Source organism: Furipterus horrens, unplaced genomic scaffold, assembly GCF_987537825.1.
Source record: "Furipterus horrens unplaced genomic scaffold, mFurHor1.1.pri manual_scaffold_2, whole genome shotgun sequence".
Lineage (NCBI taxonomy): Eukaryota > Metazoa > Chordata > Mammalia > Chiroptera > Furipteridae > Furipterus > Furipterus horrens.
In genome coordinates this window covers 150,604,013-150,630,017 of record NW_028327172.1, presented here as the reverse complement: position 1 = coordinate 150,630,017, position 26,005 = coordinate 150,604,013, and the positions used below count along the sequence as shown (strand labels likewise).

General features: G+C 38.5%; 1 protein-coding gene across 1 annotated transcript in view; it reads right to left on the bottom strand.

Annotated features, from left to right (window-relative positions):
- The window catches only part of GPR158 (G protein-coupled receptor 158), a 366,690-nt gene that overhangs the window by 329,391 nt on the left and 11,294 nt on the right, over positions 1-26,005 (bottom strand). Inside the window, exon 2 of the mRNA XM_090268046.1 lies at positions 2,499-2,604. Within this exon, the coding sequence (XP_090124172.1) occupies positions 2,499-2,604 (106 nt within the window). The remainder of the gene's footprint in view (positions 1-2,498; positions 2,605-26,005) is intronic.

Below are 26,005 nucleotides of genomic sequence, written 5' to 3'. Positions count from 1 at the left end.
GGTCCATAACAGAAGATTTGTGACAAGGAACAAAGGAGAGCCAGTGCAGGTGAAAAATTACCCAAACGAGATTTTTCTTTCTTTTTTCCAGAGCAGTAAGAACTTCAAAAGAAGCCAGTTCCTAGTCTCCAACTCACATCAGTACAGGGAAGGAATTGAAAGACTATTGCAGGTCACTAGACTGGGAATATTGTATGAAACTGTTGCAGTTGCCCTGAGTAACCAGCACCAACTACAGAACCTTAAAGAAACCCAAAAAAGCATGAAGAGTTCCATGACAGCTCTGTATAAGTCAGACTATGCACCAAGGGCCTCATAGGCTTAGCCCAGGGCACCAAGATCTCCTACTCCCAGCCCCAGTACCTGGGCAAGCAAAGTAGGTAGAGGGATCCAAAGTGAATATCTCACAGACATTTCATTGTTTGATATTATTTTTTGACCACTGGACTTCTTTCTATCACATTTTAAAATGAGAGTCACCAAACTGTGAGTTGCCTTGTAGGTTATGTTTTTCCAGTTTTTCCTGTAGAAATCAAAAAAATATATAACACTCATATATAATCCCCAAAGTCACACATTTCAACCTAATCTTTGTTAACCAGAATAGAGGATAATATTTTATCTTGAGATAAGTTAGTTTATCTGTAAGCGTTAAAAAGAAACAACACCCAGAAAGTTAGTGATACTGATGCAATAAAAACAAATTAATCTTCCAAAAGGAGTAAGAGGTTTTTCCAATACGACCATCTAGTCAAATAAAAAGGTGTGCTATATAGAAACAAAACTACACCAAGATTATTAGAAGCAAGCAGCAACTGTAACAAACTGAAGAAATATTTCTTTGTTTCTAAACAGACTGCTTATTGAACTACTCAGGAACACCACCAAAACAAAGCTCAACAGAAATAAGCACATACAGATGACACTCATGCAGAAAAAATTCCACTCTGACTAAAAGAGAACGCTAAGTGGCTCTATACCATTGGCATGGAGATAATAATCAGGCTAATGATAGTCACCAGATCAGTGACTGAAATTCGTATCTTTAGAAATGCTAGAATCATCCAAAGGGAAGTGGATACTCAGAAATGTCCAAAACTGTAAGAATAGAGAAAGGATGTGAAAAGAGGATCTTAATTAAGTTAGCAAGACAGATATATTTCTTCATATGATTGAATCCCAATTGGAGAAAGTGAAGGAAGTGAGGGGCATGCAGAGGTCTATGGAGACATGAGAGACGGTGTGGGAATGTATAGGAATGTGCATGGGGTATTGAGGAAGTGGGTCTCATGGGGATATGATGAGAACATGTGATGGATTATAGGGTTGTGGAGAACTATGGGGTGGGGGTTAGAGGGGTTGGGGTGGAAAGGTTGAGGGATATTATGGAGGGAGTATGGGGGCAGGCAGAGGTATATGTAGAGTATAGGGGGGATATGGGGAACGGCAGAAGATTATTTGGTTAGTGCTGGGGATATGAAAGTATGCAGGATATGTGAAGGATGCACCAGGAAAACATGCAATGGGCACATGTGCATGTACGTAGGGCTGTGTCCATGACTGTGTACTGTTTTATTTGTATACTGGAACAAATAAGTGCTTATTGTTAATTTTCCTTTGATTTATCATTCCTTACCTTAAAACTGTACTGTGCACAACCAACTTTCACAAAGGGCAAAATTTAAAAAAGATGTAGATTATTACAATTAAGGGAATATTCCCTCTATTTAAAAAAAAACGAGCTAACTTTCCTCACAAATTAATAAACCCGAAGTTGGGACAGCCCAAGTATTTAAGATCAGGAACTTTATTGTACATTTGTTCTTAACATTTTGGGACCTCAGAAATAGCTTACTGAAAATGAAATATGGATGTCATCACATTTCCTGTCTGAAACTAGAAAAGTGAGCCTTATTCCAGATGTAAAATCTCTATGCCTGTCCCTAACCAACCATAGTCCCATGAAATAAGGCATGGATAGAAGCTGAAAACTCAAAATACATGCATAAATATACACATTTCCTTTACATGTCCCTGTAGACAGTTTTCTCCTTGTTTTCAATATTTCCCTGACATAACTCTCTCTATTTCTTTTCTAAAAGATGGCACTGTGTCTGAATGAGTAGCATCAAGGTTTTAACAAGTATCATGTTCTATTAAAATATGCATAATTTGATTGACCCCTCCAGGACTGGCTTTTCACTTCATTGCTATTTTAATTTCCAGCCTCTTTTGAAGAATAGGGTGAGCCTTTGAATAATGCCAACTTCAGACATAATTTTAGTTTCGGCCTTCTCTTAGCCTCCAAATGAACAGTTATTCTGCACAAATTTAATTTCCTACTCCTTTTTCAGTTCATTTGGCAACATTCAGACCTGCATAAGAGATTTTTTTCCAAGAAGATGCTTCTTGTTCACTTACCCCCACAAATATAATACATCATAAGTAATACCTTTCTGGGCTTCTGACTTCAGGGGGCTTTGTTTTTGTGTTCTTACCTCTGAATTGTTAAGGTGACATTTGTGAGTTCCTGAAAACCAGCCATCACTCGAACATTGGTCAATGTCCACTTTCTGAAGATTTATGTCCACTTTCATGACACCCCTTAAAATCAAAGATAACAAGAACAAATTAATCTGAGCCTTTACAATTTCTAACTGAAAATCACACAAATCAGCATAAATAATGCACTGAAAATTTTCAAATTGCCCACTCATATTCACCTAAAGTATACCTAGTGAAAATAAAGACACAATAGGACAGAGGCAACAGTATTAGTTTTATATAAGTCCCAAAGGCAGCAACTCTTTATTGTTCACTGTCTTCAGCTCCCCTATAATGCCTGGCACTTAGTAGATGCTAATAAATATTAGTTGATTAACTGGATCCAGACAGTATTTCTCTGGACATGATAGCAAAGTTGACTCTGAAATAACACCTGCTCCCAGTATCCCTTTTATAAAGTAAATAAAGTCCTCATCTTCTTTTCACTCCTATTTCCCATTGCAGGGCCAGGATGGAGAAATTTGTGGGTGGGTATCAGAAAGGGAGGACACTATCACAAAATATGTATCTGTTTCCTCTGATTTTCTACAGTGGTAACTTAAAAAAGCTCTTTAAGTCTCCCAGTGTTCCACACAGAACAGAATTTTGCATCACCTACAGAGATGCTAATTAGCATTTTTCTTTTAAATCAGAAGACAAAGCAGTGCATTTTGCTTAGCCATTTGAGAAAAGTCATTAAGAAAGAATACTCACAAATTCAGAGCCAAAAGCACAAATCAAAGAAAGCTACATGTCTAAAATTCCTCCATTTTCTCCAATTAATCTCCGTACACTTTCTGAGGTGCCTCTCTTCTATTTTTCCCCATCACCAGAACCACCAGCAGCAAACGCAGCAGAACTATCTGCCCTGTACTCAACTATTGCATCTGGACTTTAATGAAATCAATATTCTGTGTCCTGGCCCTAAAGCTTGACCTTTACTGTCATTTTTCACAAACTTGAGTAAAATGTAAACACCCCACTAAAACCCATTAAAAGTAGAAAAAATTTAAAGGTCCTAGATCCCCAAATAAAACTATTTTCATTATATGATTTAATATGTACATATTTACATAAAGGTCGGCTTAAGTTCCTTATATCATAGCTCTCATAGCTACAGAAAAACCCACAAAATTATCTTTTAAAAATGCAAACAAAACTATAAAGCCAAAAAAAATTAATCTAAAAATATTGATTTATAAACACCAGTGATTGTTTTATCAATGTAAATCACCTATCAGAAAAGGAATATGATACTGACTGCTAGTTCAAGCAAGTCTATTTTACCACATGTTATGACTCATTTTTTTCATCTCTTTTCTCCTTTTAAACTTCTGTGAACTCTTCCAACAGAGTGGCTTAATGTCTTTTGGGATTCATTTAGGGTGAATAAATAATTTACTTTTTTAGGCTGCCTATTAACCTATGACAAAGTACTACACTGTGTAGTGCTAACATGCTAAAAAGAGGCAGAAAGCAAACAGAACGCCAAAACCTTCTGTCAGTATTTGGTGATCCAGATAACCCAACATGTGTAAGTTAATCTTTCAGGTGAACACTGAAATGAGAACCGAAAATTTATCAGAGAAAACGTACAAATCCTTCAAGGAAATATTTCACAATTAGCAAATACTACTATTACAGACCATAATTTCACAAAACAAATGTTTATTTGGAAAATAACTGGATTCTAAGGTAATCTAATACCTTACCCAGTTCATTCCTTTACTCTTTCAACAAATATTATTGTCTGGTATGTACATATCACTGTAACTGATACTATGTAGGTAAACATATAGACCCTGCCCCCAAGTAACACCAAAACGGTATAATCGTCGGCAGCCGTCCGTCTCGAGAGACGATGGTGTAGCTTCTTAAGAGTCTGTCTGCACCGCCGAGAATGGCTGTGCAGTCCAACTCGGGAGTGACATGGTATCTGTCTCCTCCCGTGTTGAATCGACATCTTGCGATGACGCTGGAGTGTCCTCTCCAGTGAAGCTGAAGCTACAGAGCCTGGGCAGGGTGATATGGAGGGTCTGCTGTTGCCCATGCAGCAGACCCCCCCTCTCTTCGCAGCTGAAGGGTCCAAGGGAAAGACGGAGTCGATACAGCTTGGCTTCAGGTGCGCCGCAGGAGTTGCCGGTGTTGACTACAACGTCAAACCGCCTTAGGGACTCCGGCTCCGGATTTTCTGTCGGGGTTTACTCCCTTAGCCTTTCCCCTGAAGAGGTATGCCGCAAGGCAGCGGAGGTTTTTTGGAGTCAGAGTTTTCCTTCTCTGATGTGCCCTGACTGGAAGATCGAACCAGCGACACTTAGCTCGCAGGCCGACGCTCAATCCACTGAGCCAAACCAGCCAGGGGTAAAACGGTATAATACAGTTTTAAAAATATCAGTGTGTTTAATAGAGAAGAGATGCTAAATTCTGGGGAGTTGGGGGGATAGTAAGATTTCAATAAACATTTGTTGGCTTGTTGACCACCTTCACTACAAGAACTTTCAATAAAACTATGTTCCCCATAGGTTATGACAATCATGCAAGCTCATTCACACTCTACTTTATGCTCTTTGGAAAATAACATTCATTCTTTCTTTAATTCAGTAAATATTTATTGTCTGACTACTGTGAGCAAAAATTGGTTTTGGCCTTTGAAATACATTAATAAACAGGGCAAAAAATCCTGCCTTCCTTGTGCTTAACTCTAGTGTGAGATAGATAAATAATAAACAACTATATAAAATAAGTAAATTATGCCATATATTACAAAGTAAAAAGTGCTATGGAGAAAAAAAATAAATTTGAAGCATGCAATAAAAGAAGGGTAGCTTATATTTTTTTAAAGGGTAGTTAGGATAAGAATCACGGAAGTGAGGTTTCTAACTCAATTAACATTCCAGATCGTCGGCAGCCGTCCGTCTCGAGAGACGATGGTGTAGCTTCTTCAGAGTCTATCTGCACCGCCGAGAATGGCTGTGCAGTCCGACTCGGGAGTGACATGGTATCTGTCTCCTCCTGTGTTGAATCGACATCTTGAGATGACGCTGAAGCTACAGAGCCTGGGCAGGGTAATATGGAGGGTCTGCTGTTGCCCATGCAGCAGACCCCCCCTCTCTTCGCAGCTGAAGGGTCCAAGGGAAAGACGGAGTCGATACAGCTTGGGTTCAGGTGCGCCGCAGGAGTTGCCGGTGTTGACTACAACGTCAAACCGCCTTAGGGACTCCGGCTCCGGATTTTCTGTCGGGGTTTACTCCCTTAGCCTTTCCAGATATTATTACAGTAAATCGGTATTCACACACTTAAATTACCAGTCACCTTCAGTGACATAAATTTCCCACTGGACTACTACTGTCCGCAACATTTTGGTATTCCTCTGTGAATGTCATATTTAGAAGGCATTAGTAAGTAGTAAACTAATAAAAATATTCATTTCTATTTGTTCCACAATTAGTAATAATGAGGTCAAGTTTTCCTCAACAGTCCTGCTACACTGAAAGAATTTGGCTGCAAGACAGTGGAAATCTTGAAATCTACCAGCTAGTTCAGGGCCATGACTCATCTGGGATTCCAGGAGCCTGCATTGACCCTGGTCCCTTCCCCAAGAAAACTGGCTGAAGAAATTGGTATCTTAATCACTGAGTTTTCCCTCTTGATCTCTGGTTCATTCATGGGAACCAAAAAGTTCCTGCATACTTGAAACTCAGCTCACCAAGCTTTCTGGGCTCTGTGCAAAATCCCCAAAGTAATGAGGCCTGCTTTTACCATCCGGGATTTCAGCGCTGACTCATCCTCATTAGCGCCTCTGTCTGGGCGCCTGGAGACCTACAAAGCCCGCAGGGAAGGCGCGTTGACTTCCTGCAGGGAAACTGGAGGTTTGGGGGATTAAGTGGGATGAGAACGTTCTCTTTTGTGAGGAAAAGTACACTGCCAAAGCAACGCAGAGGCACAAACACGCATGCGCCCCCACTGTGGGGTAAGGTAAGAAGGCGTTGAACGCGGGCTCCCCGGTGCCTGCACCCGTGCAGCGGGCCTCGGACGTGCAAGTGCTGCTCCCATAACCGGTGAGAGAGGGCTGGCACTGCGGCGAGGAAGTGCTGCTGTTTCCCGGACAGAGCACAGGAATGCCAGGCAAAAAAACGCGGTAAGTTATCTCCAGAGAGTGGAAACTATAGCAAATGATACCCCCCAAACATCTGGGTGCTTCGCCGACTGCAGATCACTCTTTTCTTTTACTTGTCTGATACCTAAAAACTCAAACTCGCAATTCCCATGATGTTCTCTTTCAGTAAATGGGTTTCCATCCTCCCAGTTATCCGAGTCCATAACTTAAAACTCATTTGCTATGAAACTCACCACCCATCAAAACAATTGCCAACTTACCTGGATTGTACTCCCAGCATGATTTTTGCCTCCTGAACCTTTCCCTCCATTTACTTTATCACTGCCTTGGTTCAGACTTTCATCTCTCATGGGGTTGAAAGTTTTAATAGTTTACTCTCTAGCATTCTTCCAGGTAAATATCCTAGTCTGTACATCCTAAAGCATAAGCTTAGAGTCCTCCTTTAAGAAACATACAAAATCATGGATACACACTTCTATCACAGAATGACATTGGGCCTACATCTTTGTGTTATAACCGCCAAATGGCAATAATTTAGCTATATATAGAAATGACTACAAAGGCATTTTAATATATATTACTAAACACTGACTAAATAACCCTGAGCCTCCCCTTAGCTGGTTTCCAAAAATGCCCACAGACTAGAATAACCTGTAATGGAGGCAAGTTATAATAGAGAGAGACCATTGCAGTTAAAGTAGCTTACTTTTGCAAATTTTACTAGAAACAGTTAACCACAAAACTCATTGCTTGTGCTCATTCCAAGACTAGAGAAAGGTCACGATACAAGCAAAAGGCCCCAGCACTTAAGCAGCATGCACTGCTGTCTTTAAAACAAAGAATCTGATCCTGACAGCTGCCTGCTCAAAAGCAGTATTTCCCACTCTCCTAAAGAATAAAAATCCAAACTCCTTGATATAACATTATATTCCGGTCCTCCTACTTCTAACTTTTCCATCCACTCTACTGCATACATTCTTTGTTCCAGACCATTCAAAATTGCATGTGAGTCCTAAACATTTGTGCTCTCACCAAACCATTTCTTTATAAATAATGTACTTTTATACCTGAAGCCCCTTGGCCTAAACTGTGTGCTTCTATTATAATGCCTATCTAACTTTTCTAAAGCCTCCCATGAACTCTTAAGTGTCATTTAAAAGCCACTTTCCTATTCTCCCATACTGCACTGTACTTCGTTTCTTCATATCACTTGGTACACTGTATTATAATATTTTATTTTTAATGATTTTTTTTTCCATCAGTCTAAAATTCCATGGCCTATGTCTTTATAACATTTTCCCTTAGCTCCTAAGTCAATGCACTCCCATTTTTAACCTTGAAGAAACTGCAAATAATGGAGAGAAGGAAGGAATGCTAAACTAACAATGAGAGAGAGAGAGAGTGAGAGAGAGAGGGAGATTGGTTGAAAATAATCAATCTGAAAACTATCATGAACTGCTATAGATGAATGAATGGAAAGAAAGATTAGATAGGTTGAAGTAAAGTTTTGAAATTCTGCTTTTGCTTCTTACCCATGTTACCTTGGACAAGAATCTCCTGCTCCATCACTATAAAAACAAATTGACAGTAACAGCACATATAATTAATATTGATGGGGTTCCAGGGCAGAAGTTATGCTGAAATAAAGAATTGATAAAAACAGATGGTGATAGATCAGCTACCATCTGTCATTTACTCCTAACAGCAGATAACTATAACAGAATCTGGTGCCTAGAAGTGGGGTGCTGACATATCAAAAACCTAAAATATGTGGCACTGGCTTTGGGACCAGGCAGAGACAGTAGCTAGAAGGGCCTCAAAGAAATGGTTAAGAAAAGTGGGAATATGCTGGTGGGCGGTGAAAGGCAATGAGGAAAATTGTATTGGAGGGACCTTTGTTACATAGCAGGTGGAAAGTTTGCCAACACTGTCACCTATTAACAAATGAATTTGTAGATATAGCTAAAGAAGTTTCTAGGCAAAATACAGAAAACACTGCCAGGTTTTTGTAGCAGACTATAATAGAATACAAAAAGGGAAACATAGGATGAAGAAGTATCTGCTTAGTTTTATTTTGTTTTTGGCTTTTAAATTTTTTAATTGTGATAAAATACTGTATACATAACATAAAATTGACCAGCTTAACCATATTCAAGTGTACAGTCCAGCAATATTAAGATATTCATATTGTTGTGCAACTGATCTCCAGAACTCTTCATCTTGCATAACTACAACTCTATACCTATTAAACAACAATTTACCATTCCCCGTTCTGCCCAGCTCCTGAATTAGACCACCATTTTAATTTCCATCTGTAAAAACTTGACTGCTCTAGGTACCATATATAAGTGGAATTATACAATAATTGTCTTTTTGTGGCTGGCTTATTTCATTTAGTAAAATGTCCTCAAGGTTCATTCATGCTGTAGCATATGTCAGAATTTCTTTCCTTTTTAATGGAATAATGTTACATTGTATGTATATATTATATTTTCTTTACTCATTCATTGGACACTGAGTTCCTTCTACCTCTTGGTTAGATGAATAATGCTGCTAAGGAGCAGCTTAGTTTTTGAGTAAAATTTAGAGGAAATATTAATAAACCATGATTTGAAAGTAAACTTGTTGCACATCTCCAGTCTCTTCTAGCAAAAGATTCTCAGAAAATGAAATGGCATCATGGCAAAGAACCACCTCAGAGTAGATCTGTAAAATCCTGTAAGACCTCAGAAAGATCTATGACAGTGTCTCACAGAAACTTTCAGCTTGACTTAATGACTTCAAATGGTCTTATGGTTATGTGACATAGATCCTAATGCTCACTGTTAAACAATAAGGATTCTGAGATTCTCAAGGCTTCATTGCACAGTCATCATCGGACCCAAAATAAGAAACTGCCTATCTTAAAGAAATCTGTAAATGTGGCTACAGTTAATAGAATCAAATCATGTAAGCTTCATAGAAAATCCACAACATTTTTCAGTGAAGAGCATAAGAAGGAGCATTTCACATGACAGGTAATTCACTTTCTCTTTTAACATACACAGAATATTTTACAAATATTTACCAAAAGCAAACCAGAGATTATATTTCAGTGGGAATCTCATTTGCCAAAGTATCAATGTCATACACACTATGTCCTTTAGTCATGAAAAATTAAGTTTCTTAAAAGAATAGCTGAGCCCTGGCTGCTGTGGCTCAGTGGATTGAGCGTCAGCCTGCGAGCCAAGTGTCGCTGGTTCGATTCCCAGTCAGGGCACATTACTAGGTTGCACATCAAATCCCCAGTTGGGGGAGTGAGTGAGAGGCAACCACACAGTGATGTTTCTCTCCTTCTCTTTCTCCTTTCCTCTCTCTCTAAAAATAAACAAGTAAATAAATTATATTTTTTTTAAAAAAAGGATAGCTGAAATATATCTCATATGTTTGGAAAATAAAAATAAATTCCTAAATAAACCTTAAGTTGAAAAGAAATTAGCATTCTGGGAGGCTTCTGGTCAAAATGGAGGCATAGGTGAACACACTTTGCCTCCTGGAACAACCATTAAGGACTAAAACTACCTCAAAACAAAGAAAAAAAAAAAAACAGAACTGCCAGAAAATGAAATGTATGGAAGCCCAACAAACAAAGATTTAAAGGGGAACTGTTCATCCAGACAGGTAGGAGGAGCAGAGCTCGGGAGCCAGGGCAGAGAGGACCTGTGTGGTACAGTAGCAAAGCAGAGGCTGCAACCAGTGGGATGAATGATCAGCCCCACATTATAAAAGCCAGGAGGGACACCTGGGGAGCAATCCCAGCCCCAGGCTAGACCACACATCTCACAGTTCCAGTGCTGGGAAAAATAAAGCCTTATAATTTCTGGCTGTGAAAACCATAGGAGTTTGGGGCAGTGGCAGGAGAGTCCAGTTAGATGGCCCCCAACAGTCCTAGAATGTATGCAAACCCACTCACTCTGGGGATCATCACCAGAGCAACAGCGAGAGGGGCACCAATCACATACGGGAAGCAGGTAAAGTAACTGGAAACAGGGTGATTGCCAAGCAAGCGGTATTGTTTCCTCTCTGGTCCCTCCCCCACTTATAGCCTCACAAAGCAGTGAATCTGGTAGCCCAGCACTGATGAATACCTAAGGCTCCACACTTTACAACATAACAGGTGATGCAGCTCTACCGAATACAGAGGCAGACACATGGAGGCTGTCAAGTTGAGACAGGGAAATATGGCCCAAATGAAAGAACAGATCAAAACTCCAGAAAAAGAACTGAGTGAAAAGGAGATAGCCAACCTGTCAGATGCAGAGTTCAAAACACTGGTTATCAGGATACTCACAGAAATGATTGAGTATGGCCACAAAATAAAGGAGGAAGTGAAGTTTATGCAAAGTGAGATAAAAATATACAGGGGACCAGCAGTGATGGGAGTGATGGGAATGAAGCTGGGATTCAAATCAAAGATTTGGAACATAAAGAAGAGATAAACATTCAACCAGAGCAAAATGAACAAACAAGAATTCAAAACAAGGAGAATTTAAGAAGACTGTGGGACATCTCCAAAAGTGCCGATATTCATATCATAGGGGTACCAGAAGGAAAAGAGGAAGAACAAGAAAATTGAAAGCTTATGTGAAAAAATAATGGAGGAAAACTTCCCTAATTTGGTGAAGTAAATAGACATAGAAGCCCAGGAAGCACAAAGTCCCAAACAAGCTGGACTAAAAGGGGACCAAACCAAGACACATCATAATTAAAATGCCAAAGCTAAAAAGAGAATCTTAAAAGCAGCAAGAGAAAAGAAGAGTTACCTACAGAGGAGTTCCCATAAGACTATCAGTTTATTTTTCAAAAGAAACTTTGCAGGCAAGAAGGGGCTGGCAAGAAGTATTCAAAGTGATGAAAAGCAAGGACCTACAATGAAGATTATTCTATCCAGCAAAACTGTCACTTAGAATGGAATTGCAGATAAAGTGCTTCTAAGACGAGGTAAAGCTAAAGGGGTTCATCATCACTAAGCCATTATAACATGAAATGTTAAAGGAACTTATTTAGGAAAGAAAAGAAGCCCTGGCTGGTGTGGCCCAGTGCATTGAGTGCTGGCCTGTGAACCAAAGGGTTGCTGGTTTAATTCCAAGTCAGGGCATATGCCTGGGTTGTGGGCCAGGTCCCAAATTAGGGGCATGTGAGAAGCAAACACACGCTGATGTTTCTCTCCCTCTTTTTCTCCCTCCCTTCCCCTCTCTCTCAAAATAAATAATAATCTTTAAGAAAAGAAGATCAAAACTATGAACATTAAAATGGTAACAAATTCACAACTATCAACAACTAAATCTAAAAAACAAACTAAGCAAACAGCTAGAGCAGAAACAGAATCATCAATATGGAGATCATTTTGAAGATTATCAACTGGGAGGGGGAAGAGGGAGAATGGGGGAAAACGTGCAGGGATTAAGAAGCATAATTGGTAAGTACAAAATAGACAGGGGAATGTTAAAAATAGTACAGGAAATGGAGAAGCCAAAGAACTTACATGTAAGATCCATGGATATGAATTAAGGAGGGGTGGGATTACTGGAGGGAAGGGGGGTACTGGGCGGAGGGAGGCAGAGGGAAAATTTTTGAGACAACTGTAATAGCAAAATCAATAAAATATATCTAAAGAAAAGAAATCAGTAATTACTTAGAATTGAATAGCAATGAAAATACTACAAGTACATTCTAAGAAGCACCAACAAACAATAGGAGTCACAAAAATGGGGAGACAGAGAAACAACCCCCCATCGAAAGGAAAGGTAGAGTCCCCAGAAAGAGTGCTAAATGAAATAGAGGGGAGCCAACTATCAGATATGGAATTGAAAGCACGGATTATGGAGAAGCTCAATGAGCTCAGCGGAAACTACAAAGAACTCCAGAAAAACTACAGTGAACTCCAGAAGAACTATAAGGAACTTACTGAGAATTATACCAGCATCAAAAAGGACATGGAAGCTATCAATAAGAGCCAGGAGGAAATGAAGAATACGATCTCTGAATTGAAGAACACAGTAGAAGGAATTAAAAACAGGCTAGAGGAAGCAGAAAATCGGATCAGCGAGCTGAAGGACAACGTAGACAAAAACTCACAGACAGTGCAACAAAATGAAAAAAGGCTGAACAAGACTGAAGAGGCTCTAAGACAGCTGCAGGACAACATGAAACGTAATAATATCCGTATCATAGGAATTCCAGAAGGAGAAGAAGAAGAGCAAGGGATAGAAAACCTCTTTGAAAAACTAATGACAGAAAACTTCCCTAACATGACGAGAGAAAGAATCATGCAAGTCCAGGAAGCACAGAGGGTCCCAATGAAGATGAACCCCAACAGGCCCACTTCAAGACACATCATAATTAAAACGGCAACATTCAAAGACAAAAAGAGAATCCTAAAAGCAGCAAGAGAGAAACAACTAATAACATACAAGGGAGCGGAATAACTCTAGCCTGGGGTTCCGGAAGTGTCTACAAATGGTACTTGGTTACTAGGTTACCAAAGCCGCGGGAAGCTGGTTGGTCCTAAAAAGAATGGTTTAGGACTAGCTAACTTTGGAACCTGGCAGGCGCGACCCGCTCTTTAAAAAGTTTGTTTTAAATAACAGTTATTAGGGGGGAGGGGGGAGGGAGAGAAGGGGGATAAGTAAGGTAAGGGTTTAGTCAAAGAACATGTATAAATGACTCCAAGGACATGGACATGGACATGGACAACGGGGGTGGGGGGGAGTGAATATGATTGTGGGAGAAGGGGTGGGCTGGGTGGGGGGGAGTGAATATGATTGTGGGAGAAGGGGTGGGCTGGGTGGGGGGGAGTGAATATGATTGTGGGAGAAGGGGTGGGCTGGGTGGGGGGGAGTGAATATGATTGTGGGAGAAGGGGTGGGCTGGGTGGGGGGGAGCAATGGGGGAAAAATGGGACAACTGTAATAGAAAAACAATAAAAATAAAAATTAAAAAAAAAAAAAAAACATACAAGGGAGCTCCAATAAGGCTATCATCAGATTTCTCAGCAGAAACACTACAAGCCAGAAGGGAATGGCAAAATATATTCCAAGTAATGAAAAACAAAGGCCTACAACCAAGAATACTCTACCCAGCAAGGCTCTCATTCAAAATGGAAGGTGAAATAAGGAGTTTCCAAGACAAAAGAAGGTTAAAAGAATACATCTCCACCAAACCAGTATTGCAAGAGATGCTAAAGGGTCTGCTTTAAGAAGATGAAGAAATAGAGAGAGACAGAGAGGAACACGAGTACAAAGGGGGAAAATGACAATGAATAAGTACTGAAAGAAAGAAGGAACTTCTACCATTTGCAACAACATGACTGGAACTAGAGAGAATTATGCTTAGCGAAATAAGCCAGGCAACAAAAGAAAATTACCTTATGCTATCACCTGTTACAGGAAACTAATGAACAACACAAACAAATGAGCAAAACTGAACCAGAGGTATGTAAACGAGGAATAAACTAACAGTAACAAAGGGGGAGATGGGAGGGAGAGAAGTGGTAAGAAGGGGAAGGGTCTAGTCAAAGAGCATGTATAAATGACCCATGGACATGGACAGCTGGGTGGGGACTGAATGTGGGAGAAGGGAGGGACAGGGTGCAGAGAAGCAAGAGGGGGAAAAAAGTGAGACAACTGTAATGGAAAAACAAACAGAAAAATTTTTAGTGGGGGGAAAAATAAAAATATAAAGAATAGAAATGCAAGTTCAGTGAATATTAGAAGGACAAGGTTTTTCCTTCACACTGTATATATTTTCTCCCTATCTGATCCCTCCAGAATTTGGCATTCTAAAGAAGTAAGTAATGACCTAAGTTTCTTTGCATAAAACTAATAAGACCAGTTGTTAATAACGATTTTTTTGACTAAGACTTTGACTGGAATGTCATGCCTAAAGGAGACATGCTTGGGCTTTGGTTGTTGCCAAAAAGCCCTGAGCAACTGGGACTGACTTTCAAAGGTAATAAAAGTCCACGAGATAAAAGGCCTGGTACATTGGATGGATGAGCGGTCCATAGCAATCTTTCCAGGGAAGGAGCGAAGGTTGTTTTCCTGAAAGATGGCTAGAAGGGACCTTAAGGCACAATGGAAAACCAGGAGGACCTGGAAAAGACAGGTGTTTACAGGCAAGGCTGAATGCCAGGTATGTGGATCTGCTTCTGTGCCCTGAAGGGCAGACTGAAGGTCACCCTAAATGTTCCTTGCGTAAGTTCCAGCAAAGCAGAACTAAAGATCATAAGTGATCATTTGCTGCTCTTGTTGTGTTTATGCAAATGAACAGGATAATTTAAAAATGAACTTAATGCAGTCCCTTTAATGACAAGGAGGGTAATCTTAGGGAGAAAAATCAAGATTCAAGGAAGATCACAATGCCCAGTGGTAAACTATGAAGTAGTGCAGCTAACCGTCTTTAAAGTTTCTTTTCATTTAAAATTTGTTTTCATTTGAAAGTTAAACTATGTCTGTGGCATTATCAAAGATGTTTAATTTACAGGCAAGAAGAATGTCAAATGCCTTGCAACTGGATGTCTTTCCTATAAGACAGTCCTACAGATCTATAAACTTGTGTGTGGGTTATGTTACATAAATTAACATGTGTTTTCTGTTTTCAAAGGGCATAAGCCTACGATCTCATTACCTGAGTGATTGTCTGTACATATAGACCTCACTTAATCCTGTCTGCATTGCTGCCTCCTGAGACTCACTGGTTTGGCTGAACTAAGTGGCTGGGTTGGTGAAGAATGGGGTGGTCTGTGGGCTTCACTTTAAAACTGGTTTCTCTTTTCTATCCTAATGGCTTGGACAGAAAGAGCCCAGAGGCCTGAGAGGGGGGAAACCTAAAATATTTCCCTCAGTCCAAACTAAGTATAATGGGCAAAAGGGTTTTGGACAGGTGAGATGTACCTGGCATACCTTCCTCCAAAGAAGCCCTTCTTTTCCCTAATGTGGGACATTGAAAAATTAATACCTGTCTTTTGTCATCTAGTGGTTACGGATTGAATGATGTCCTTTAACCCTGTTGCCCCCAGAATACAACAAGGATGCCAGCCTGTTAAACCAAGCATGCCGTTGTCCAGAGACAGCCAACCAACCTGGAGTCTGCACGATCCTTCCCCTTGTAGGAAGGCCACCCTCCCCTCCACACCCCCACTCTTATTAGGGATTTCTTGACCCAAGAATAGGTAGGACGACGACCATGTCCAGCTTGAAGCAGCTAGAGGAGCTCGAGACCTTCGTCCATTGTCCTTTATAAGATTGTAAAGGGTCTTAAGTCTGAGAGGGAGGGATTGTTATTTTTTATTGTTAAAATATTTAACTAATTAATTAATTATTTTTAAAAAAAAAAGAAGAAGAAGAATATATGAAAGGGTGAGCCATGGGCATGGAATTAGGGAGGGAATTGTCGGGGAAGGGGGGTGCTGGGCGGAGGGGAGCAAAGGGGAAAAAATTGGAACTATTGTAACAATATAATCAATAAAATATACTTAAAAAAAAAGAGAAAATACTACAAGTACAAAACTATTTTGGAACATAGATAAAATAAAAATAGAAGGAAGTTTTGTTGCTTTAAATACTGTACATTATCAAGAAACAAGACTTTAAAAACCTAAATATTTAATTCAAGAAGATGGAAGTGAGGGAGCCCCACAGAAAATAATAAAGATTCAGCATGAGTGAATAACAAAGGCAGAGGCAGAAGTCAGTGATATGAAGAACAATAAAGTCACAGCGGAAAAAAACAAAACTAAAAATTAGTTCTTTGCCCACACACCTAGCACCGATATCTTGGTTCTAAATACCATTCTCCAGTGAAATAAATAAGGGTCTCTTCGAGAAATAAATTATTCTAGGGCCTGGGGCAGGGAAACACAAGCTGCACCTAAAACATTATCTTCAGAAAATAAGGACAAGGGCATGTCAGATGGGCACACAAGCCAACTTAAGAGAGTTCCCAGCTGCCAAAGCTAGAACAATTTGAGCATCAAAATAAATGACAATAATTTGGATTCAGACCCCCAGAATACCCGTAAGCCTATACTTGTGTAAATAAATAAATAAATAAGAAAGGACAACTCTATTTCAGAAGAATTCCAACTGATAAATTTAAAAGGAATGAGGAAATAGAAAATCATCATTAGAATACCACAAATCAGAATTAGTACAGGCAAGACCTGCTGATAAACCCCAAAATCTGTGGGAAAAACTTTAAGAAGAAGCACAGTGTTTGAATAACCTCAAAGCATCTCCCCCAAAACATCATTCATTACTATGGTAGATTTACTATACATCCAAAATTCTTTGACACTCCTGACTCCAGAATAAGTTACTTCACCTCCCCTTGAGTGTGGGCTTAACTGAGTGATTCACTTGAAGTATGGAAAAGGAAAAATAGCAACATTAGAATGGAGAAACATGGCAAACACTTCATCAACCAAGTGATCAAGGTTAACATCCATTATAGAACATATTGGTACTATGTACTCTGTGATATAATGCAATGAGAAGGGCAGCTCCCCTCTATTATAGTCTTCCCAAAAGAACATAACCTCAGTCTATGAGAAACCATCAGACAAACCCCAAATGACAGACATGCATCAAAATACCTTACCAGCACTCTTCATAAGTGTCAATTGATAATTGATAACATAACAAAGTGTCTGAAAAAGAAGGAGAGACTGAGAAACTGCCACAGATCTGAGGAGACTAAGGAAACAACAACCATAACAAAGTTTCACAAGCTGGGTAATTTAAATAATATGTTTATTTTCTCATTTCTGGAGTCTAGAAGTCTAAGATCAAGGTGTCGACAAGATTGATTTCTTCTGCAGCCTCTGTCCTTGGCTTGTAAATGGCTATCTTTTCTCTGTGTCTTCACATGGTCTTCCCTTTGTGCATAACTGTGTCCTAGTTTTTTTTTCTTGTAAAGACACCAGACATATTGGATGAGAGCCCATTCTAATGACTTAATTTTAACTTAATTATCTCTTTAAAGACCCTGTCTTCAATATGTCACATTCTGAGCTACCTAGGGGGTAGGACATCAACATATGAATTTTAGGGAAACTCAAGTCAGCCTATAATATACAGTATCCTGTCTTGGATCCTAGAAGAGAAACAGGACATTAGTGGAAAAACTGAAGAAGTCTGAATAAAATGTGTAGTTTAGTTAATAGTGTTGTACTACTATTAGTTTTCTGTTTTGATCATTTTTACCATAAGAAGTTAATGTTACAGGAAACTGGGTGAAGGATACATGAGGACTTTCTATACCATCTTTATTATTCTTCTGAAAGTCTAAAATTATTTCAAAATAGTTAAAAACTTATTACTTACAATAAACTAAAGTTCTTTGAAAAGATAAATAAGATGACTCAAAAGTTCAAGAGAAAATATGCAAAGAAACAGAAAATGGGAAAATAATACACAGAATGAAAAGATGACAGAAATGTTAAAAAAAAACAGGATCATGATTATTATCTAACAAACTTTTAAGAACTAGAGGAAATGGATTTTAAAAAGGATAAATTGATAAAATATAGGATAATAACATAAAAAATTATTCACTTCCCAGAAAAGCTTCAGGCCTACATAGGTTTGTATAGTAATTCTTCCAAACTTTAAAGGAACAGTTGTTAAATTGTTATAATTTTTTAAAACCAATAAAGGAATAAAAACTGTCCAATTTATTTTATATGATTTTGATTCCAAACCACAGGAGGACAATACAAAAAAAATGTAGTCCCATTTTAACTATGCATGGAGATCCAAGAATCCTAAAGGAAATATTGTCTAATCAAATGTTAAAATACATTACAATAATTATACATAATTATCCTGTAGAGTATATCTCAATAATAAAAGAATGTTTTAACATCAGGAAATATATCAGTGAAATTCACAGCATTAGTAAAAACAATGAAAAAAACTATATGATTATTTTAATCGGTATAAAAAGGCATTTTACAAAGTTCAAGTCCCTAATTTTTTAATGGTAAACTGGAAATAGAAGGAAACTTTCTTAACCTGGTAAAGCTTGCCTTTATCAACACTGTACTTAAAGAAGAAATGTTTTCATTAAATGCTTCCTTTAAGTCAAGAATGCTTCCTATCAATGATGCTGTTTAACATAGTACTGAAAGTTATGACTACTTTTATGTATAAAAAAGAGGTGTAAAGGTTAGAAGAGATTAAACTGTCATTATTTGTAGATGATTTATCTAGCAATAAAATCAACAAATATGAGAACAATTTAGAAAGTTCAGCAAGGTTGGTGGATACCAGATCAACATACAAAAATCAGTAGCATCTCTAACAAAAAGTATAACTAAAAAAATGCCACTTTAAATGGCAACAGAATCCATAACTTCTCTAAGAATATACAAAACCTGTATGGAAAATTTTTGAAACTCTAATGAAAGACATAATAAGTAATCTGAATAAATGCAAAAATATCCCATGCTCTAAAAGGGAGTAATTTACTATATTTAAAATATCAATTCTCACCAATGAAGCTACAAATTTAATGCAGAACTAATCCAAATTCAATATGGGTTTTTAAGGAACTTGACAGCGCCTTTTAAGTGGAATAATAAAGTCAGCTGTGATCAAGAAGGGACAAGAGGTAGGTGGGAGTATTAGGCTATTCAGCCCTTATGCCTTGCTGGTGGGTGTGTGGACTGATACAGCCTGTCTAGAGAGCAATCTTTCAATATTTTATAAAATTATATTTACTACTCCCTATAACCCAGAAATCCTGCTCTGGAGTTTATCTTTCAAAGAAATTCTCACTCAAGTCCATAAAGGAGCATATAAGCTTACCCCAGTGTTATTGCAATGGCAGGGAATTGAAGACAATCTGGGGGACCATCCCTGGGACTGTATGCAAAAGTAAAATATTTTGAGCAAGAGGGAAGTGACCTGGTTGTATATGTAGTAACATGAAAATATTTTTAAAACAGAGTTGTGTGAATAAAAACTAAGCAAAATAATGAAATATATAACAATTATATAATAAAAATTGCAGGCAAATGACATGAATGTGGGATGGGATCAAGGAAGAGAAAAGAGACTTTCTTAGAAGGGAAGAAGAGTGATTTCTTTTCTGTTTCCATCTAACTGTAGGAAAGTCTTGATTCATATTTCAGTGACTTCAATCATCTTTGAGTAACTTCCTTCTTGGGGCCACTCATCCTCAGAAAACACTGTTCATGAAAATATCCAGCATCTCTATCATTTAGCTCAAGATCATAAGTATAAGTGCAAGAGAACCAGGAACACAGTCTGATCCTCTCTAGAACATCCAGAATTTGACAAGTCTGTTGTAAACCAAGAAAATGTTCTCCCACTCACTGCTTTGCAGCAGACATGTCCATAGAGGCTTGCCAAAACTTTACATGGTGGCAAACGTCTTCCATCTGTCTGGCTTCTTGTTCTTGGAAGGATTTTTGGAAATCAGGTCACACCTTCCTTGGGAAAATCTGTACATTTTGTGTGGGAAAAAATAACTCAAGTTTGATTTTATTTTAAAGAGATTTAAAATATAAAATAAAGTCAGGTCAATCAGAAGGGACATCTATTCCCATCCACAAACAGAATATTTGTATTCTGGGGCTCTTGAAGGTGATACTTTTCAGAGTTAAGTGCAGTCGGCAGCCGTCCGTCTCGAGAGACGATGGTGTAGCTTCTTAAGAGTCTATCTGCACCGCCGAGAATGGCTGTGCAGTCCGACTCGGGAGTGATACGGTATCTGTCTCCTCCCATGTAGAATCGACATCTTGCGATGACGCCGGAGTGTCCTCTCCAGTGAAGCTGAAGCTACAGAGCCTGGGCGGGGTGATATGGAGGGTCTGCTGTTGCCCATGCAGCAGACCCCCCCTCTCTTCGCAGCTGAAGGGTCCAAGGGAAAGACGGAGTCAATACAGCTTGGCTTCAGGTGCGCCGCAGGAGTTGCCGGTGTTGACTACAACGTCAAACCGCCTTAGGGACTCCGGCTCCGGATTTTCTGTCGGGGTTTACTCCCTTAGCCTTTCCCCTGAAGAGGTATGCCGCAAGGCAGTGGAGGTTTTTTGGAGTCAGAGTTTTCCTTCTCTGTAAGTGCAGTACATCTCTTAAAATTACTAGGGTTCAGAGTTTGATAATAGATTGTTGTTTTCCTGAGAAATACTTTTTGAGCCTGCTGCTTTTGCCAAGGTAGCTGACTTCATGTCTCATCTTTTATTTTCTTTCACCAGAATAATTCTGAGATACATTTTATTTAAATTTTAAATAACAAGAGGACATTTATCAAAAATATCCCCAGTGTTCCTTATATTACCTCTTTGAATATGACCATTGCTGACTGGGATGAGACAATCCCTTGTCAGGGAACCCAATACAAAGAGATCCCCTAAATGGACTCATTTTGTGCAAATAACAATCCTATAAAAGAAGAAGTACTTTCTCATTTTATAGAGGAAGAAAATAAGGTTAAGAGAAGTTATATAATATGTCCAATGTCATAATTTTTAATTGGCCAGGAAGAAAAAATAATAAATCATGGTCTATCACAAAATAAATGTCTTAATGTGAACACTGTAATCTATTTTTAAATTTATAATAATGATCTCATACTTTTAGTTTCCTAGTGAGTTAATTAAACATGCCATTTATATTAGTGTCTGGCTACAATATCTAAGTGAAAAGATATCTCTTGTTCATTCTTAAATTATTAAATTTCTTTTTTTCTGTTGGTTTATTCATAGAGTAGCTCTTCACTTCTAATTACCCAGCTGATAATCCATGGTATTTTTTTTATTCTAAATGACTTTTTTCTAGACCCTAATATTTTATACAATAAAAACAAGTCAACTGTTCATAGTAATTTTTCAGAGAAAGGTATATAGCTTGTGCCAATGGACACTTCTGATCCAAAAAAATAATAACAAGGTCATAAAGTAAATAAAAAATGTTCCCAATTAGAATTTAAAATAAGGAGCTTTGGTTAGATACCCAAGATGTGAACTAAATGTGTGGTTTATTAGTATGCTTTGAACCCTATGTTCTAAGTTATCATTTATTAGGTGGTCATTATGTGTCAAACATTATGCTGAATGCCCTTAAAAAAACCCTCATCGAAACTGTGACTGATATTCTCCCCAATATATATTGCCAGTAAATAAGGTCCTTATCATTCTCCCTAAATAACAGTGAAGAAATTTGGGACACAAAGAGGTGAAATGGTTCGCCTAAAGGCACACACTGAATAAGTAAAAGAGCTGAATGTGATGTCTATATCATAGGAGTAAGGGTACGAAGACTGGTCAAAAGACCTGAGTTCAAGTTCTTCTTCAAATTGATGAACATATGTATCTCTACCTCATTGCTCAACATTCAACTGTAACGGCTGTAAATAAATACAAGAGAAATAGTAGCTGACCAAAGATTTGACACAATTCTCTGGAATCATACTAATGATAAACCAAGGTGGGGGCAGCTAAGTGCAGGACATGCTCCACAGAAGGTAAGGACAGAGGTGGAAACTACTCTTCCAGTAGTTTCCAAAAAGATTTTAAGCTCAAAGTAAATTTGTTTCAGAGTGGAAGTATAAAATGAGGACTTCCTTCTGAGCAGTTACACAAGTTGGCATGTCCTCTCCTTGTGTGTAGTGACGGCATTTATTCCTGAGCTAAAAATCAAGAACTATTCTGTACAGAGATTGAAAGAAATGCCTGGGAAGAGCTCACACGTCTAGAACAGTCATTAGTTCTCACAGAGCAAAGATCTAGGATGGTCCAGAGATTGCCAGCTTTCTTCTCAGGCATCCAAAAGTGAATGAAGCCTGACAGTCAAGGGAGAGGTCTACTGAGGAACTAGCCTACACATCTGGCACAAGAATGTATACTGCCTGGCTATATAAATTAATCTTGTCCTTTGATTTTAAATTGATGAGTAAGGATCACACTTGAGGTGAAATGATAGTATAAAGAAGGACCTGTATGAACAAGCAAAATTACTGAACTTGGAACAAGGAACAATAATTCAGGGATCAGATGATAATTTAATAGATAGTTTAATTAATATTCTCAAAGAGATTTAAGAAAATGAACATATGATTGTGAAAAAGAAACAATTAGAGAAAGAGAAAGAGTTCACAGCAATTAAAAGAGATTAACAGGTGAAAACTAATTTACTTTTTAAAAGAAAGAAAATCTCCTGGAAGGTAAAGTAAAAAAAGAGAGAGAGAGATGGAAAATGCAAGAAAAATTAAGAAATACAGAGGTCAATCCAGGAAAGCCAAATACCTAATTGTAGGAGTTCCAGAAAGATAAAACAATTTTAAGCAGTCATAAAAGGACATTTCTGAGTGGAGAAGTCTTAAGGAGCCAACTAAGTGGTAAGATTGATGAATAAAAAGAACTGCATCTAATCACATCATCATGAATATCCAGAACCCCAAGGAAAAAGAAATATCTTAAAAGTTTCCATGAAGAGAAGAGATTACCTACAAAGATATAGTAAATCAGGCCAACATCAAGATTTTTTTACCAGCAACAATGAATACTAAAAACCAATATAACATCTTTAAAATTCTGAGGGCAAAATGTCTTTGAACCCATAATTCTATATTCTGACAATCAATCATGCATGAAGACAAAAGCATTTTCAGATATGGGAAGACTCAGAAATTTTACCTTCCACAGATTCTTTCCAAAAAACTATTGATATTTAAAATTGTACTCTAAGGGGTGAAGAAAAGAATTCTAGAATAATAGGATCTGAATCCAACACATAGTTAGATTTAAAATTTCAATAATTTGAGAAGATTTCCATGATAAGTATTCTGCAGAAAACCTAAAGCAACTTGTACAGACTATGAGACTCCAAGAAGAATGTTGTCAACAAAAATGTGACTATTCTTTAACAACTGGAATGATTAAGATGATCCTAGAAATAAGCAAATATATATATTTTCTCTGATGAAAAAGGCAATTGGCAACTGAAAGAAGGGAACTACATGAAAAGTCTCAATGCAGACATGTATAACCTGAAGGTAGCATGGCTTTGAGCAAATAACTGATCTAGAAAAAGAGAGAGCTAATCCATTGGGCCTTGACATTTGGAATGTTCTGAAAATGACAGAATCAGTTACTTAAGTTTCAGTTCTTAGGGGCAACTAATGGACAAAGCATAGAAGTTTTTGTTTTGTTTTTTTACTGTAGTGGGCAAAATATAAATGTTATCTTCTTTAATTAGCTAAAAATATTGAAATAGGCAACTGGAACAGGAGAGTGTAGAAATAAAAGTAAATAATAAAAGCTACTATTTAAAATTTATGGGTGCAAAAATGAAGGTAACCAATAGAAAAAGTAAAATATATAAGTAATAAAACAATGGAGAGAGTAGGGAATAGTGAAATATCGTCGGCAGCCGTCCGTCTCGAGAGACGATGGTGTAGCTTCTTAAGAGTCTTATCTGCACCGCCGAGAATGGCTGTGCAGTCCGACTCGGGAGTGACATCGTATCTGTCTCCTCCCGTGTTGAATCGACATCTTGCGATGACGCTGGAGTGTCCTCTCCAGTGAAGCTGAAGCTACAGAGCCTGGGCAGGGTGATATGGAGGGTCTGCTGTTGCCCATGCAGCAGACCCCCCCTCTCTTCGCAGCTGAAAGGTCCAAGGGAAAGACGGAGTCAATACAGCTTGGCTTCAGGTGCGCCGCAGGAGTTGCCGGTGTTGACTACAACGTCAAACCGCCTTAGGGACTCCGGCTCCGGATTTTCTGTCAGGGTTTACTCCCTTAGCCTTTCCCCTGAAGAGGTATGCCGCAAGGCAGCGGAGGTTTTTTTGGAGTCAGAGTTTTCCTTCTCTGATGTACCCTGACTGGAAGATCGAACCAGCGACACTTAGCTCGCAGGCCGACGCTCAATCCACTGAGCTAAACCAGCCAGGGCCAATAGTGAAATATAAAGAAGCTAAATTACACATTTGTCAGATTGGAGAAGCTATGGTAATTTTATTTCCTAAAATCTATAATCCCAATTTTCTGTTGTTAATACTCTTCATTAGACATACATTCCTGGCTATATGTGTTTTCAGGTTGTGCAAAGTCTCCCTCCTCCAAATTCATGTCCCTAAGTTCATGGTTTTGCTTCTGGCTCTTCCAATCTGACTTCTGTGCCTGGTGCCTCTTACGGGCAATTCTTCAGGCAACATCTGACCTCAGATCTTAGAGCTCACCATAAAAGACAACAAAGTATGTGTCAGAAAATGCCAAATTACAGGACCATCTTGAGAGAGGTTGGGGAGCTACAGGACGTCATACCAAGCATGCTCGTGGGGGGGGGGGGGGGAGATGTATGAGTTTACCTGCTGTGGTTCTCTTTACAGGTTTAGGCCACAGAGCAAGAAAAACACCCAACTGATTTTTGCAAGAAATTCTGTGTTTTTTATCTCTCAAAGATCCCAATTACTCCATTCATATCTGAGAAAATGGAACTACTAGAAATAGCTTACTCTTTGAATGAAATCTCATAGAGAAGCTGGAAAACCCAATTCTTGGAGCTAAGGGAGGCCAGGGCAAGGCCAAGACTGAAAGGAGGAAAGAAAAATAGGCTGTCAAAATAAAGCAAGAACTCTATAATAAAATCGTCCAAAGGAAAAAACTGAAAATACATCCATGATTTACATATTACTACAAGGGTGGAATTTTTTAAAACATTTGACATGTTTCTGTATTACTACAACATTTTAACTGTTTATTGAACACCTTCTGTACACCTTACTCTCACCTTCGGCCTCATTATCCACCTCTCACTACATTCCAGCAACACGGAGCACTTAAAGCTCATTCCTGTCTCAAGGCCCTTGTTCCTTTCTGTTCCCTCTTTGGAATATGATTACCTCAGTATGTTCCACCACTGTCTCTTTATTCTTTATTTCTTAACTCACAGTCACCTTTCCAGAGTAGTCTGCAGCCCACCCTACCTCTCAGCCATTCTTTACTACATTATCTTATTTATTTACTTATAGCACTTGTGTCTATCAAAACTTATTTATTATATTTATTTTGCTTGTTTATTATCTATGTCCCTCCCACTGCACACAAAAAAATCCATGATGACAGAGGTCTTTTGTCGTTTTCAGTATTATATCCTCAGCACCTATAGCCTTAGCCAGGCACATATTATATACTTCATAATTTTTTAAGAGGAATAGTGCATTCCAAGCATTATGCTAAGCTCTTTTAAGATTGTTTACTCTTTACAATGTACTCTCCATCCTTTGCAGATAAGGAAATTGAGCCACAGAGGGAGTTAAATAACTTGCTCAGTGTCACAC